Raw genomic sequence first — 17,806 nt, 5'->3', positions numbered from 1 at the left:
CAGTCGAAAAGGGACCCTGGCAGTTCTGGTCAGCACTCCTGACAGAGCCGCTAAAAGTCTGGTCTGCAGCGCAGCGGGGCTAAGGCAGGCTCCCTGCCCGGCTCCATGTGGCTCCCGGAAGTGGCTGGCATGTTCCTCCCACTTCTAGGCGCAGGGGTGGCCAGAGGGCTCTGCACGCTGCCCGTGCCCTAAGCGCCAGCTCCGCAGTTTCCATTGGCCAGGAACCGTGGCAGATGGAAGCTGAGGGGGCAGTGCCTGTGGGCTGGGGCAGCACACAGAGCCCCCTGACCCCTCCACCTAGGAGCTGGACATGGCAACTGGAGCCCGCACCCCGAACCCCATCTCACGTCCCAACCCCCTGCCCCAGCCCTGAGCCCACTCCTGCACCCCAAACCCCTTATCCCTGACCCCCACCCCAATGCCCACACCCCCAGCCAGAGCCCGCACCCCCTCCCACACTCCAATACTCTGCCCCCAGCCCTGAGCCACCCTCTTGCACCCCAAACACCTGCCCCAGCCTGGTGAAAGTGAGTGAGGATGGGAGAGAGTGAGTGATGGAGGGTGGCGGGATGGAATGAACGGGGTGGGGACTTGGAGAAGGAGCAGGGCCTTGAAAAGGAGCGGGAGCAGGGCAAGGGTGTTTGGTTTTGTGTGATTAGAAAGTTTGTAACCCTAGCCTGAGGCCAGGCTGTTTAAAGGGGCCGGGCTGAAATGGCTGCCACATATACGTGGCACATCTTATAGCCTCAGCCAGGGTTGGTCTCTCAGACAACAGAACCCCACTCACCCCCTGCTCGCCCCCTTGCCTCCCATGTCCCATCCAGGCTCAGTTCCGCTGCTTCCTGCAGTGCCTCTGAGCAATGCCCAGTCTGCCTCCACCCAGCTTGGGGACCAAGCCAAGCGGCAGAGGGTGGAGATGAGTGAAAGCAATGGTGGCCCCAGGGGTGCATGAAGCGCAGTGCTGCTCCGAATCTGCCCACACCATCCCTGGGACATTTGTTGTCTGTTCACATTGTTTCAGGGCAGAGCTGGGGCAGAGCCCTGGTGCGCTTCAGCCACGTGGTACGGGGCCACATGACCCTGCTGGCCAGTTCCGAACTCAGAGAGATCCTCATTCCTAGGAGTGGCTTTTGCATGTGCCCCCATATCAAAGATGGAGGGGAAGGGACAGCAGTCTTGCCTTCCACCCTGCTGTACCCCTCCTCTCCCCACATCAACCCCTCCTGTGCACTGAGCTTCATTCCCCGGGACCTGCACTGGGCAGGCCTGGCGGGGGGGGCACTTCAGCTTCTGCTCCCCAGGTCTTTCATTTTCATCCAATCAGAAGCTATGGCAAGAAAAGGACTCGTAGTCCTGCCCCAAAGAAAGGCTGTTCAGAGGAGAGCGGAGATCTCAGCACCATCCAGCCCAGGGCACTCTGCAATGCAGGCCTAGGCCATGTGGTTCCCACCCCTTTGACCGCACAGCATCACCGTCAGGACATTTCCTGAGATCCAGCCCGAGTTCTTGTCATCTCAGCAAGGCCCTATGCATGGGGACCATCCCAGACCATCCCCCTCCTTCCTGTGATCTGAGCCCTCTGTACATGCAGCCCCAGCTCACCTTGGTCTTTTTGCTGCCAGACCAGCTTTCAATCCCGTCAGGTCCACAGCCATCCCGCATGCAGGCCAGGCTCTCTGCGGAGCTGGCTGGGCCCTAGCTCTCTGCCTACTCTCCTCCCGGCTCCCACCCCTGCTTGGGTCTCTGAACATCACTGGTGTGCGATTTACTCCAGCTTTGAGCATGTTAATGAAATGTTAACAAAGAGCCCAGCAGTTCCCACTACAAACTGCCCCCATTTTGATAGGCTGCCATTTCTCATTGCCTTCCTTTATGGCTCTGGAGCCCACTCTCCGACCCAGTGGCAGTGTCAGACCCAAGCCAATACACAGTGAATTTTTAAATGCAGATTGGCTGTTTTTCTAAGAGATCTGCCTTAGGAATGATTTGGGGTAGGTCTTTGGCCTGTGTGACACAGGGGACAGACTAGATGATCACAATGATCCCTCCTGGCTTTGGAATCTAGGAATCTATAAGCAGTCATAGAGTTTAAGACCAGAGGAGTCCCCCAGATCACCTAGCCTGACCTCCTGTATGGCACAGGCCAACACACCACCCAGCACCCGCAGGCTAAACCCAACAACTGGAATTAGACCAAAGTTTCCAGCCTGCAGTCCCAATGTTTCTCTCTCCTTTCCTATGAAAGTCTCACCATTCTGCCAATCATTTACATTGCTCATCTCTCAACCCCTCTACTTCAACGTCCTGCTTTTTGAAATGGGGGCTGAGAACTGAACACTAAGTCAGCTGAAGGCATTATAATACCCTCCACATTATTTTCTATCCCATTCCTTATGCAGACAAGATTTTGTATACGTTTTTGAGTACCAGTGCACATCGAGCAGATGACTTCACTGAGCTCTGATGCCCAGGTCTTTTCTCTGAGCATTTACACTTAATTAGAACCCTGCAAGGTTCCATTTTTTCCCTCCAGTTTGCATTACTTTGCATTTGTCAACACTGAATTTCATCTGCCCTCATGTTATGCACTGGGCTAGCCTGCCCAGCTCTCTCCAAAGTTTCTCACGCCCTTCTCTGGACTTGACTAATCTAAATAGGTTTGGGGGCTCCCAGAGAGGTGCAAAGGGGAAAGAGGCAAAGAGTTCATTTCTAAGCAGCCAGGACTCTGCTCAAGGTCGTAAGGGTTCTTGGCTCCCCTCCAGTGTGGACTTCCCAGTGAGAGATGGTGCAGATTGAGGATCGTGCTGCAAGAGGCTCTGTAGAGAGAGATGGCCCAAAGGATAGCAGCAGAGCTGAGAGGATCCAGTGAAGCCCCGTGCACCCAGCACCTCAATCAAGCTGAATCACCAGCTGAGTCAGGTGGTGGCACCTCCAGGCAGGACCAGTAGCCTCGGGACGGGAGACAGAGCCCCAGAAACACTTAGATGCTGCTCTTTCTGATCCCAGCTGTGAGTGGGGATTGACAGATGGGTGAGGAGGGGCAGCCAAGGGGCTAGCACCTGTGGGGCACTCAGCAACGGGAGGGCCAGGAGTTACACAGACTGAGGCCAACGTTACTGGAAGCAGGAGGAGGGATTATTTTACACTTAATTTGCATCTCTAGTCTGTGTTTTCCCATGTCTGACTCTGTTCCCTTCATGAAGATCCCCTTGTCTGTGCACAACTCAGAATGCTGGTGAGCAGGGGGCACCAGGGAGGAAGTTTCATTTCCCCAAAGCTTGGGTTGGGCTCAAGCCGGTTTAGCTATTTTTCAAGGAGGACCCTAGACACACTGAACCCAGCCCTGGGCGCAGCTGTTACCCACCTGGCAGAAGGGTTACGACAATACTTTATTTGTCACTCCATGGCTACTTAGTTTCCTTAATAGCATTGGACATTGTCAAAGGCTTTTAGAAAGTTCCGATAAATTATATCCATCATCGCTTCTCCTCCATCTGCTATTTCCTTGACATATGCAAAGGAGACTAGAGAGGCAAGCGTTGCAGAAACTGAGCTGCTTTGTCCTATCATATAATAATGTCCTGCAATGGATCTGCTAAGTAGGGGACTGCAACTCCCACCCACCCCCTCCCCACTGCACAGCCCTTTCCTCCTGGCCAGGTGAGGGGAGGGTCCTGACCGAGGAGGAGGGCCAATGGCCTGGTGAAGCAGCGGCCACATGAGGGCAGAAAGATTTCCCTGCAAATGTGAGCCTCATATGGAACAGGCTGTGATGGCCAGACATCAAGCTGAGGGCAAATCTGTGTGGGGAGCAGCAGTAGCTGGGCAGGGAGCCAGTGAGAGACATTCCCTGAGCCTGGCCTGGAAACCTGCAAGCTCCTGCTGGCTTGAATAGAGCCTGGACTGGAGAGACACCTAGCACTGAAGGGCTCTGACTCTGGACTGGACAGCCCTAGCTGTCCAACCAGGAACTGCTGCTGCTGACTTCGAAATGTAACTGTTTAGGCCTTTGTACCTAGAGGTGTCTGTACCCTGTCCTTTCCGTCCACGCCTAGGAAAATACCCTTTCCCTGAGCCATGTGCCTGAGTGGTTACTGGGACCCACCACAGCTATAGCCCCTGCAATGTGGAGAGTGGTGGTACTCCTGGCACGCTACTGGCACTCTAGAGTCTAGGGGTTTGGGATACTCCTGCCCTGAGTAGCCCAATAATTACATCCCTCTAGGTGTTTTATCATATGGCCCTAAGTATTGTTTCAACCAATTATCTTGTATTGAAGCAAAGCTTATTGGTCTGTGTGACATTCTGTACCTTGGGGGAGCACATTGTAACCCCCATATTCTTCATTTTCATATAATCATGATCTCACATATAAAGCATGCCTTGTAAGGTATCAGGGGAAAGGTTAGGATCTGCTGAAAGTCATTTCTCTATCCATATATGTCAGGGGTTCTCAAACTGGGGGATCGGGACCCTCAGGGGGTTGCTCGGTTATTACATGGGGGGGGGGTCGCGAGCTGTCAGCCTCCGCCCCAACCCTGCTTTGCCTCCAGCATTTATAATGGTGTTAAATATATTTAAAAGTGTTTTTAATTTATAAGAGGAGTCGCATTCAGAGACTTGCTATGTGAAAGGGGTCACCAGTAAAGAGGTTTGAGAACCATTGATATATGTGTATCATTAATGCATATGACGTTATGAGAATTGTGTAGTATAGTTGTCACTAGAACATGCTGTAAGTTGGGGGAATCAGCCAAGTATTAGCTCCCCAAAGGCAACAACAAGGAAAGTAACCAATGCCCGGGCAGGGTGTCAATCAACCCATCAACACCATTGTCCAGCAAGGGAGCTACAATGCAATGACTCACCTGCACGAGGCCACACCAGGGAAATTGCTCAACCTTGCTTGGAGAGACTCAGCAATGTCCCCCAGACATGTCTGGACTTGTGCTCCAAAAGCACATGGACTGAGGTTATAAAACAAACAGAGTGGACACATACAGAGCCCTTCTCCTGCTCCACCTATGCTGCAAGCAAACCAAGACAGTAAGAAGAAGACAAGACTCCAGCACAGGAGATTGGCCCAGGTTTAAGAACAAGCCTGTATATTAAGGACTGCAATATCCAGTGGGGTGAGAAAAACTGCTTAATCTAGTTGCTGCCCAATCTAATATGGTTGAGAGTTTAGACTGTGTGCTTATATTTTATTTTATTTTGCTAACCACTCTGACTTGTTATGCTTTGACTTATATTCACTTAAAATCTATCTTTATAGTTAATAAATTTGTTTGTTTATTCTATCTGAAGCAGTGCGTTTGGTTTGAAGTGTGTCAGAGGCTCTCCTTGGGATAACAAGTCTACATATCAATTTCTTTGTTAAATTGATGAACTCATATAAGCTTGCAGCGTCTAGTGGGCATAACTCGACACTGCAAGACGGAAGTTCCTAGGCTTGTGTCTGGGACCGGAGATATTGGCTAGTGTCATTTGCTTGCAAGTAGCTGGGAGCAGCTTACATGCCAAAGGCTGTGCGTGGACAACCCAGAAGAGGGGGTTCTCACAGCAGAGCAGGGTAAGGCTGGCTCCCAGAGTCAAGGATTGGAGAGGCCTAGCAGCTCACTGGTCCAGATAACACCAAGGTGAATGTCACAGTCTGTAATTCCTGGGTCATCCTAGGGCCCCTTAAAAATAGAGGCACAACATTTGCTGCCCTCCACTACAGTAGCTGATTTTGATGAGAGATGAGACATTACTGCTAGCAGCCCTGGTACTTCATTCAAAAGTTCCTTCTGAACTCTTGGCTGTGCCGTCTGGGCTGAGGGATTTGTTGCTCTTTATTTATGTTTGTTCCAGCACCTCCTCTTTTGAAACCTCAGTCACTGAACTCAATCTCTTACTACCCACGAGAGCAGGTCTGGTGTTGGTTCCTCCCCAGCATCTTTTATGGTAAAGACTGATACAAAGTATTCATTTAGCTTCTCTGGAATGTCCTTATCCCCCTTAATTGTGCCTTTTCTCCAGGTGGTCTAGCAGACCCAGTGGGTTTCCTGTTTCTGATATACTGAAACACTGTCTTGCGTTTTTGTTTTCTGTCTTTGTCTGTTCGTTCTTCCAGTCCCTGTGAGCCTTCGACTTTCCATATTACATTTTCCTGCCATCGTTTATGCCTCTTTCTGTTGGCTTCACTGAGTTTCCATGTACAGCAGGACCCCTGTTTGGCTCAAAAATTGTATCACTCCTGGCAATTTAAGCATACTGGTTTTTAATTGCCTTCTGGGACTCCGTTGCGATTACTTAAGTGCCTTCTATCTTGAGTCCAAGGATTTCAATGATCTCACATTTTGACTTTATGGTCACTTTGACAAGGGCCTTCATTTTTTTAAATTTCCCCTTGTAAAGTTTCTAGTCCCTGTGCTAGAGTTTAGCGTGATTCCGGCCCCAGTGGCATTACGTTATGCTCACTATCAGTAAGAGCCTGTGTACTCACGACAGCTGCACCCATTTGACTGAAATGACAGTTTAGCTGAATCATAGAATCATACAATATCAGGGTTGGAAGGGACCTGAGGAGGTCATCTAGTCCACTCACTGCTCAAAGCAGGACCAATCCCCAACTAAATCATCCCAAACAGGTCTTTGTCAAGCCTGACCTTAAAAACCTCTAAGGAAGGAGATTCCACCACCTCCCTAGGTAGCCCATTCCAGTGCTTCACCACCCACCTAGAGAAAAAGTTTTTCCTAATATCCAACTTAAACCTCCGCCACTGCAACTTGAGACCATTACTCCTTGTTCTGTCATCAGGTACCACTGAGAACAGCCTAGATCCATCTTTTTTGGAACCCCCTTTCAGGTAGTCGAAAGCAGCTATCAAATCCCCTCTCATTCTTCTCTTCTGCAGACTAAACAATCCCAGTTCCCTCAGCCTCTCCTCATAAGTCATGTGCTCCAGCCCCCTAATCATTTTTGTTGTCCTCTGCTGTACTCTTTCCAATTTTTCCACATCCTTCTTGTAGTGTGGGGCCCAAAACTGGACACAGTACTCCAGATGAGGCCTCACCAATGTTGAATAGAGGGGAATGATCACGTCTCTCAATCTGCTGGCAATGCCCCTACTTATACAAACCAAAATGCCGTTAGCCTTCTTGGCAACAAGGGCACACTGTTGACTCATATCCAGCTTCTTGTCCACTATAACCCCTAGGTCCTTTTCTGCAGAACTGCTGCCTAGCCATTCGGTTCCTAGTCTGTAGCAGTGCATGGGATTCTTCTGTCCTAAGTGCAGGACTCTGCAATTGTTGAACCTGATCAGATTTCTTTTGGCCCAATCCTCTAATTTGTCTAGGTCACTCTGTATCCTATCCCTACCCTCCAGCATATCTATCACTCCTCCCAGTTTAGTGTCATCTGCAAAGTTGCTGAGGGTGCAGTCCACACCATCCTCCAGATCATTAATGAAGATATTGAACAAAACCAGCCCCAGGACCGACCCTTGGGGCACTCTGCTTGATACCGGCTGCCAGCTAGACATGGAGCCATTGATCACTAGCCGTTGAGCCCGACCATCTAGCCAGCTTTCTATCCACCTTATAGTTCATTCATGCAGCCCATACTTCTTTAACTTGCCAGCAAGAATACTGTGGGAGACCGTATCAAAAGCTTTGCTAAAGTCAAGGAATAACACATCCACTGCTTTCCCCTCATCCACAGAGCCGGTTATCTCATCATAGAAGGCAATTAGGTTAGGCCCGGCTCCCTCCGCTCGTCGCTGCTGCTGCCGAGCCCAGGCCACCTGCCCTCTGCGCGGCAAGTGGGTGGTCTGGGCTCGGCGGTGGCAGCGAGGAGCGGAGGGAGCCGGGCTGGCTGGGAGACCCTTCCCCCTCCCCCGGTGGCGGCATGTTCAAGAACACGTTCCAGAGCAGCTTCCTCTCCATGCTGTACAGCATCAGCAGCAAGCCCCTGCAGATCTGGGACAAGAAGGTGTGGATTGGCCATATCAAAAGAATCACCGATAACGATATCCAGTCACTGGTGCTGGAGTTTGAAGGAACAAACATCAGTACCACGTACATCACCTGCCCTGCTCACCCAAAGAAGACACTGGGCATCAAACTGCCCTTCCTGGTGATGATCATTAAGAACCTAAAGAAATACTTCACCTTTGAAGTGCAGGTGTTGGATGATAAGAACGTGCGCAGGCGCTTCCGGGCAAGTAACTACCAGAGCACAACCCGGGTGAAGCCCTTCATCTGCACCATGCCCATGCGGCTGGATGACGGCTGGAACCAAATTCAGTTCAACCTGTCCAATTTCACACGCCGCACCTATGGCACGAACCCTGAGGGTCCAGCAATAAACTGCATTGGAAAGAAACACGAGGAACGCGCCATGGCTTGGTATGAACATGAAGGCAGGTGGAGGAGAATGTCCTAATGAAACACAATTAGCTAAATTCACTCTGCATAGGGTAACTATTGAATAATTTGGTATCCCTTTCCTGGGCAGGACACAACTAACCATGTAATAATACTGGAATTGCATTGTACATCCATAGGTAGCACAGAATCAGAGTATTTATCTGGCTGTTCCTTAAAAAAAAACAAAAAAACCCACCATTGAGTCCATTAGCTTTTTCCACATCCTCTGTCACTAAGTTGCCTTCCTCATTCAGTGAGGGGCCCACACTTTCCTTGACTTTCTTCTTGTTGCTAACATACCTGAAGAAACCCTTCTTGTTACTCCTAACATCTCTTGCTAGCTGCAACTCCAAGTGTGATTTGGCCTTCCTGATTTCACTCCTGCATGTCTGAGCAATATTTTAATACTCCTCCCTGGTCATTTGTCCAATCTTCCACTTCTTGTAAGCTTCTTTTTTGCGTTTAAGATCAGCAAGGATTTCACTGTTAAGCCAAGCTGGTCGCCTGCCATATTTACTATTCTTTCTACACATCGGGATAGTTTGTTCCTGCAACCTCAGTAAGGATTCTTTAAAATACAGCCAGCTCTCCTGGATTCCTTACCCCCTCATGTTTTCTCCCAGGGGATCCTGCCCAACAGTTCCCGAGGGAGTCAAGGTCTGTTTTTCTGAAGTCCAGGGTCCATATTCTGCTGCTCTCCTTACTTCTTTGTGTCAGGATCCTGAACTGGACCATCTCATGGTCACTGCCTCCCAGGTTCCCATCCACTTCTGCTTCCCCTACTAATTCTTCCCTGTTTGTGAGCAGCAGGTCAAGAAGAGCTCTGCCCCTAGTTGGTTCCTCCAGCACTTGCACCAAGAAATTGTCCCCTACACTTTCCAAAAAACTTCCTGGATTGTCTGTGCACTGCTGTATTGCTCTCCCAGCAGATATCGGGGTGATTGAAGTCCCTCATGAGAACCAGGGCCTGTGACCTAGTAACTTCTGTTAGTTGCTGGAAGAAAGCCTTGTCCACCTCATTCCCCTGGTCTGGTGGTCTGTAGCAGACTCCCACCATGACATCACCCTTGTTGCTCACACTTCTAAATTTAATCCAGAGACTCTCAGGTTTTACTGCAGTCATACTGCTCTCTTACATACAGTTCAACTCCCCAACCTTTTTTGCCCCGCCTGTCCTTCCTGAACAGTTTATATCCATCCATAACAATACTCCAGTCATGTCAGTTATCCCACCAAGTCTCTGTTATTCCAATCACATCATAGTTCCTTGCCTATGCCAGGCCTTCCAGTTCTCCCTGTTTGTTTCCCAGGCTTCTTGCACTTGTGTATAGGCACTCTTCAGAGGTCTCCCTGGCAGCTGCTGCCTCTGGTGGGTGAGACCAGGCCAATTTTTTTGCATGGCACTCCCTGGGGCTAGAGTGACCATATTTCCCTAAGGGAAAATGATACACAGGGTGGGGCTAACTTGAGGCTGCCTCCTTCACGTGGAGCTGGCCCAAGTCGCTCGCCTGAGCCCACCCATGCACCCCCTGGGACTGGCCAAAGCCACTCTCCTGAGGCCCCCTTCACACAGGGCTAGCCAAGCTGCACTCCCAAGCCCCCCCCCCACCCCTGCGCACCCCACATGGGGCTGGCGTTGCTGCTCGCCTGAGCCCTGCCTCCCCCACTGTGCAGGGCTGGCATTGACACTCGCTCCCCCTACCCTGCACGTTCTTCCGTAACCCACTTTTTTTTAAACAAAACTGGGCATTTGTCCTGTTTGCTCTTGCCAGCTGATCAAGTCAGCAAAAGCAAACAGGACAAATGCTCACTTTTGCCAAAAAAAGTCAGGAGGGCCGGGATAGGGCTTTAAAAAGGGTCTGTCCCTGCCAAAATGGGACATATGGTCACCCTACCTGGGGCCCTTTCCCAGCGGGGTAGGAGCCTATTCCCTGGGTGGGGCTGAGTTTTCCCGGTTTCCTGCTGCCCCCCTGCTGCTCCTCCAGAGTGCCTGAGGAGTTCAGGCATGTGTTTGCCATGATGCAAACCCACTCCCCCGGGAGCAGCAGCCCTGAACATGGTTAGACAGTAATATCCAAATCTGCTTACTGTCTGCCACTGTGATTGAAGAAGTTTCTGTAATAATGTATTAGCTAAAGCTTCCAGATTATCCCCAAAACATCAGCTTTAACAAAGGGGTAATGCCTCTTTAATCCCCGCCTGATCCAGGTTCCCAGACTCTGCAGGACATTAATTCACGGCTAATACACAGATCCCAAGCAGGCCGCTAATGTGGGCAGCATGAGAGAGGCCTGGCCAGTCGGCCAAGCTCTGCTCTTGGGAGCTCTTCCCAGAACAAGCCTTTGTTCCTCTGCTTTCTGCATTTCAAAGCAGCAGACTCTCAGATGAGACCTTCCCCTGGCTCAGGGCATCTGGTGGGAGCTTGGGTTCAAGCAGGGGGAAGGGGGATGCTAAGATTTTGGACCCTGTTTGTGCCTGGAGCTCGCTTTGCATGGTAGCGTTCTCAGGCACTGGCTGCATGACACCTCCCTCCTTACAGCAGCCTCGGTGTGGGGCTGGGCTTGCTTGGAGGATGAGTCAGTGCTTTTGTTAGTGCAGATTGTCCCTGAGAGACAAGGGCTCCTGCTCTGCTGCTTCCCCTTTGGGCACTGGCCTTTGTGGAGCTGGCTTTAGCACCCAGTGGTGCTTGGAAGCCAGTGACAGGCTGGGGAACCTGTCCTCATTCTGCCCCCTGTGGATAAATCGCTCCCTTCACTTCCATCCCCCAGTGAATGCTGCCGGACACACCTGCCAGGACATGGCACATGGGAGAACAGAGCTGTTCAAGGGTGGGGCGTGGCCCAGCTTCCCGGAGCCTGTCAGGTAAAAAGGTCAGGGCCAGAGAAACAGCCCCCAGCTTATGCTAGTGCCAGGACTTCATAGAATCATAGAATCATAGAATCTCAGGGTTGGAAGGGACCTCAGGAGGTCATCTAGTCCAACCCCCTGCTCAAAGCAGGACCAAACCCAACTAAATCATCCCAGCCAGGGCTTTGTCAAGCCTGACCTTAAAAACCTCTAAGGAAGGAGATTCCACTACCTCCCTAGGTAACCCATTCCAGTTCTTCACCACCCTACTAGTGAAAAAGTTTTTCCTAATGTCCAACCTAAACCTCCCCCTCTGCAACTTGAGACCATTACTCCTTGTTCTGTCATCTTCTACCACTGAGAACAGTCTAGATCCATCCTCTTTGGAACCCCCTTTCAGGTAGTTGAAAGCAGCTATCAAATCCCCCCTCATTCTTCTCTTCTGCAGACTAAACAATCCCAGTTCCCTCAGCCTCTCCTCATAAGTCATGTGCTCCAGCCCCCTAATCATTTTTGTTGCCCTCCGCTGGACTTTCTCCAATTTTTCCACATCCTCCTTGTAGTGTGGGGCCCAAAACTGGACACAGTACTCCAAATGAGGCCTCACCAGTGCTGAATAGAGGGGAATGATCACATCCCTCGATCTGCTGGAAATGCCCCTACTTATACAACCCAAAATGCCATTAGCCTTGTTGGCAACAAGGGCACACTGTTGACTCATATTCAGCTTTTCGTCCACCATAACCCCTAGGTCCCTTTCTGCAGAACTGCTGCCCAGCCATTCGGTCCCTAGTCTATAGCAGTGCATGGGATTCTTCCGTCCTAAATGCAGGACTCTGCACTTGTCCTTGTTGAACCTCATCATATTTCTTTTGGCCCAATCCTCTAATTTGTCTAGGTCCCTCTGTATCCTATCCCTACCCTCCAGCGTATCAACCACTCCTCCCAGTTTAGTGCCATCTGCAAACTTGCTAAGGGTGCAGTCCACACCATCCTCCAGATCGTTAATGAAGATATTGAATAAAACCGGCCCCAGCACCGACCCTTGGGGCACTCCACTTGATACCGGCTGCCAACTAGACATGGAACCATTGATCACTACCCGTTGAGCCCGACCATCTAGCCAGTTTTCTATCCACCTTACCGTCCATTCATCCAGCCCAGACTTCTTTAACTTGCTGGCAAGAATACTGTGGGAGACTGTATCAAAAACTTTGCTAAAGTCCAGAAAGAGCACATCCACTGCTTTCCCCTCATCCACAGAGCCGGTTATCTCATCATAGAAGGCAATTAAGTTAGTCAGGCATGACTTGCCCTTGGTGAATCCGTGCTGACTGTTCCTGATCACTTTCCCCTCCTTTAAGTGGTTCAGAATTGATTCCTTGAGGACCTGTTCCATGATTTTTCCAGGGACTGAGGTGAGACTGACTGGCCTGTAGTTCCCTGGATCTTCCTTCTTCCCTTTTTTAAAGATGGGCACTACATTAGCTTTTTTCCAGTCATCCGGGACCTCCCCCGATCGCCATGATTTTTCAAAGATAATGGCCAATGGCTCTGCAATCTCACCGGCCAACTCCTTTAGCACCCTCGGATGCAGTGCATCCGGCCCCATGGACTTGTGCTCGTCCAGCTTTTCTAAATAGTCCCGAACTACTTCTTTCCCCACAGAGAGCTGGTCACCTCCTCCCCATACTGTGCTGCAGAGTGCAGCTGTCTGGGAGCTGACCTTGTCTGTGAAGACAGAGGCAAAAAAAGCATTGAGTACACTAGCTTTCTCCACATCCTCTGTCACTAGGTTCCCTCCCTCATTCAGCAAGGGGCCCACACTTTCCTTGACTTTCTTCTTGTTGCTAACATACCTGAAGAAACCCTTCTTGTTACTCCTAACATCTCCGGCTAGCTGCAACTCCAAGTGTGATTTGGCCTTCCTAATTTCACTCCTGCATGCCTGAGCAATACTTTTATACTCCTCCCTGGTTATTTGTCCAATCTTCCACTTCTTGTAAGCTGTTTTTTTGTGTTTAAGACGAGCAAGGATTTCACTGTTGAGCCAAGCTGGTCACCTGCCATATTTACTTTTCTTCCTACACATCGGGATGGTTTGTTCCTGCAACCTCAATAAGGTTTCTTTAAAATACAGCCAGCTTTCCTCGACTCCTTTCCCCGTCATGTTATTCTCCCAGGGGACCTTGCCCATCAGTTCCCTGAGGGAGTCGAAGTCTGCTTTTCTGAAGTCCAGGGTCTCTGTTCTACTGCTCTCCTTTCTTCCTTGTGTAAGGATCCTGAACTCGACCATCTCATGGTCACTGCCTCCCAGGTTCCCATCCATTATTGCTTCCTCTACTATTTCTTCCCTTTTTGTGAGCAGCAGGTCAAGAAGAATTTTTCCCCTAGTTGGTTCCTCCAGCACTTGCACCAGGAAATTGTCCCCTACACTTTCCAGAAACTTCCTGGATTGTCTGTGCACTGCTGTATTGCTCTCCCAGCAGATATCAGGGTGATTGAAGTCCCTCATGAGAACCAGGGCCTGTGATCTAGCAACTTCTGTTAGTTGCTGGAAGAAAGCCTCGTCCACCTCATCCCCCTGGTCTGGTGGTCTGTAGCAGACTCCCACCACGACATCACCCTTGTTGTTCATACTTCTAAATTTAATCCAGAGACTCTCCGGTTTTTCTGCAGTTTCATACTGGAGCTCTGAGCAGTCATACTGCTCTCTCACGTACAACGCAACTCCCCCACCTTTTCTGCCCTGCCTGTCCTTCCTGAACAGTTTATATCCATCCATGACAGTACTCCAATCATGTGAGTTATCCCACCAAGTCTCTGTTATTCCAATTACATCATAATTCCTTGACTGTGTCAGGACTTCTAGTTCTCCCTGCTTGTTCTTGTATTAGCATGGGTCCTTCTATGACATGTGATGCTGCAGGGCAGAGCACAGGTCAGAAGCTAAGGCCTCAGGAGAGCCTGGGGCAGAAAACCATCCAAGTGAAGGGCAGACAAGGGGGAAGCTGCTGTTGGACCCACTGACACTGGAGCTGGGAGCAGCTGTGGAGTCTCTTAGAGCACACTTAGCATGACCACACGCATCCATCAGGAGTGTGCATTCAGATCCAGGGGGCTGCGATGGGGCAAGTGAACCCCGTGCTGCTGGGACAGTCATGGGCTTCCAATCCTGCCCTGGTCAGCCAGGCCACCCCTGCAGGTTCCAGGGACCTACAGTCTAGCAACCAGGACTCCCTAGAAGATGAGAGGTTCTAGGCTGGAGGGGGGAACTCCAGTGAGCCCAGTCCCTTGCCTGACGCCCTAGAGCATGGGTGGCTATAAATGGGCAGCAGGGAAGCTCTGTGGTGGGAGAGTCCAGCAGTGTGTGCTTAGCCCTGTGAGTGCTGCTGGTGCAAACAGGCCTTTGGTCAGCCCAGCACAGGGACCAAGATATTTGCATTATGCTCACAGAGCAGGAAATGCCAACCGAAGCTTCACCCCAGGAGCAGATATTCAAGCCGGCACTGGAGGGAGGCTTGTGTTACCTCCCCCACCCATAAGTGGGGGGAAGGAAGTGTTAGGCCAATGAAGCTAACTTGTGGTCTTAAGTGGCAATCTGGGGGCTGGCCTGAAAGGTTAGTGATAAATATGGGGTGGGATAGCTCAGTGGTTTGAGCATTGGCTTGCTAAACCCGGGGGTTTGAGTTCAATCCTTGAGGGGGCCATTTTGGGATTGATACTTCTTTGAGCAGGGGGTTGGACTAGATGATCTCCTAAGATCCCTTCCAACCCTAATGATCTATGATAAATGAGGGCCCATTCAGTCCTGCAGGAGAAGAACAGGCCAGAGATGGCAGAGGTTTTGCTGGCAGGTTAGGGGATGAATTGGAGGGGCTGGTTGAGTAGATATTGGCTCCCTCCATTATCTGATGGATCTGAGGGTTTGACTCAGATCCATCAACTGGGGGCCTTGCTGGATACACAGCAGCTTGTGGCTCTCCAGGTAGCAGCAGAGGCCAAGAGCACTTTGCTCACTTGTGCCTGGCCAGGAGGGACGACCTCTCCTTTCAGACGTGGGAACTCACCTGATTACCCCTGCCTGTCACCTGCAGGCTGAGTCAGTGCTCTACAGGGAGCTGCACCATCACACCACCTGAACATCAGCTTGAGCAGAATACAGCCACTCATTTGGTGAGGAGGGTGGTCCTGGGGCAAAGTCCAGGGCTGGGTGTTGGGAGATCTGGATTCTAGTCCTGCCTGTGCCATAACATGGGACCTTGGGCAAGTCACTTCCCTCCCTCAATATCCTTAGCAACCCAGCCCCATTTCAGCAGCACGAACCCTGCTTCCAAACCAGATTTATCCAGCTCCTTATCACACCACAGGATCCAGATAAGCCATTCTCTGCCGAAGCCAGCCTGCTGAGGAGAGACCACCTTTCAAAGGCCTAACGCCTTAGCTCAGGTACCATCTTTCCCAGACCGGCTTGTCTGATTGTGGCTACACTTCCTTAGACTTGCCAGAAAACTCCCTGTTAGAGTAAAGCTCAGTGACTTTACTGACCTTGGTCAGGCTTCTTGTTAAAATCCCTAAAGGCAAGCAAGGTTTGGGTTGCTATTGTCATGGCCTAGTCTGAATTATGGACAGAGGCCCAGCCCACTGGCACTGCATTTTCATTAACACAATGTAACACCCTAGTGCAGACAGGGCAAGTGGGTTTGAAGATGTGAGCAGGCCAAGTTGTAGCCTGGCCTCCCTGGTTGGGTTCACCTTGACCAGCCTGTCCTGTTGGCACTAAGGTGTAACCAGGGGCGGCTCTAGACACCAGCGCGCCAAGCAGGCGCTTGGGGCGGCTGTTTCCCGGGGGGGCGGCATTTGGCTCCGGTGGAGCTCCCGCCGGCATGCCTGCGGCAGGTCCACCGGAGCCCGGGACGAGCGGACCTGCCGCAGGCATGACTGCGGCGGGTCCCGTCTTCCCGCGGCTCCGGTTGAGCTCCCGCAGGCATGACTGCGGCAGGTCCGCTCGTCCCGGGCTCCGGTGGACCTGCCGCAGGCATGCCGGCAGGAGCTCAACCGGAGCCGCGGGAAGAGGGGACCCGCCGCGGGACCGGGGAAGGGCGGCGCAGCGCTCTGCGCTGCTTGGGGCAGCCCGATTTCTAGAGCCGCCCCTGGGTGTAACCATATGTGCCAGCTCATATGATTCAGAACAGGCTTGAGCTCTCAGGGCTGGGCTACATGCAAACCTGCACTGAACTAACAATGTGGCTGGGGGGCTGGAACAATCTGTGTAGTGGCGGTGCTGAGAGCCATTGACCCAAACTGTAAACCCTGCATATGATGGAAACCACTTCTAGCCAGGGGGTGCAGCAGCTCCCTCAGCACCCCTTGTTCTAGCACCTATGAACATGGCTTTGAATTCACATGTGTAAATTGAATTCACATCTCGGTGCAAGTCTGTATGAAGAGCCAGACAAGGCTCGAGAATGTACCCAGTGCTGGATACATGCTGGAGTGGGCATGGTGCATGGTCTCTCCCTTCTTAGGTAAGTTGTAAACACAGTGAGGTAGGGCTAGGAGCTGAGGAGACTGGACTGAGATGGTGAAGAAAAGCAAGAGCGGGAGGGGAGAGGAAAAGAGAACAAAGAATGAGGGATTGCGGGGAGAGGAGGATGGACAGACAATTGCAGTTATTAAAACCTAGGCCAGACATAGCAGCAGCTTCAGTCTGTAACATGATACAAGAAAAATTCCTTACAATACTGTTTCAATAGCAACTCACCACAGTCAGGTTAAAATACAGAGAGCTCTGAATGGGGATAAGTGTTGGAGTCGTGGTGAAAGAAGAGATTTTTGGTGGACATGGTGGACATGTCCAGCAAACATCACAAATGGGTGGGTGTTTAGTACCAAATGCTCCTTTGGCAGGCAAGCCTCCTGGGGGTGCCTAGTGGAAATGACACAAAAGGAAATGAAGCCTTAATCTCTCATCTGCTAGTAGCTGCTCAGCAGCTGATAGCCTGTCATTGGGAAAGAAAACTAGTCCAGCTCTAAGGGAATGGGTCAAAAAATAAGGGAGGTGGTTGTTATGGAAAAATGAACACACCAATTACATCCCCAGCAAAACAGACAGAAGACAAACAGATTTGTAGATATTTGGTTTTTATGTTTTCAATGCTCAGACAAAGTACATTCAGTCACCTGCAGAAACCCCAGCACACCTGTCTGGTTTTTTTTTTTTTTTTTGACTATTAACATTTGATAAACATGCCTGGTTTGTTAAAAATGTGTATTCAGAGATGTCACTCGATTTAGTACAATCACCAGAAGCAACACATGGTGGGTAGCGTACAGATGCTCAGTCTGTAGTATGGGAACAAGCTGTTCCACAGAGATACCTGATGACTGCTGTATTACTGGACAATGGTTCTAAACAACAGCTCACTCTTGTAATGATTATTATTTTGGCTCTGATGTTTACATGGCAAGAAGCTGTAAACCTGTTAAAACTTCCTAAATAAACAAACAGTAAAAAAAAAGAAGAGAAAAACCCAACTATGCC

General features: G+C 50.6%; 1 protein-coding gene across 1 annotated transcript; it reads left to right on the top strand.

Annotated features, from left to right (window-relative positions):
• Positions 1–7,894: 7,894 nt before the first annotated feature.
• LOC120370261 (cilia- and flagella-associated protein 20-like) lies at positions 7,895–8,431 on the top strand. The gene has a single exon (XM_039484660.1). It carries the CDS (start codon positions 7,895–7,897, stop codon positions 8,429–8,431), a length of 537 nt encoding a protein of 178 aa, XP_039340594.1.
• The last annotated feature ends 9,375 nt before the right edge of the window (positions 8,432–17,806 follow it).

The sequence above is a fragment of the Mauremys reevesii genome, linkage group 8, assembly GCF_016161935.1.
Source record: "Mauremys reevesii isolate NIE-2019 linkage group 8, ASM1616193v1, whole genome shotgun sequence".
In the NCBI taxonomy this organism is placed as follows: domain Eukaryota; kingdom Metazoa; phylum Chordata; order Testudines; family Geoemydidae; genus Mauremys; species Mauremys reevesii.
The sequence above is the reverse complement of the archived record's forward strand: the minus strand, read 5'-3'. Positions and strand labels throughout refer to the sequence as shown.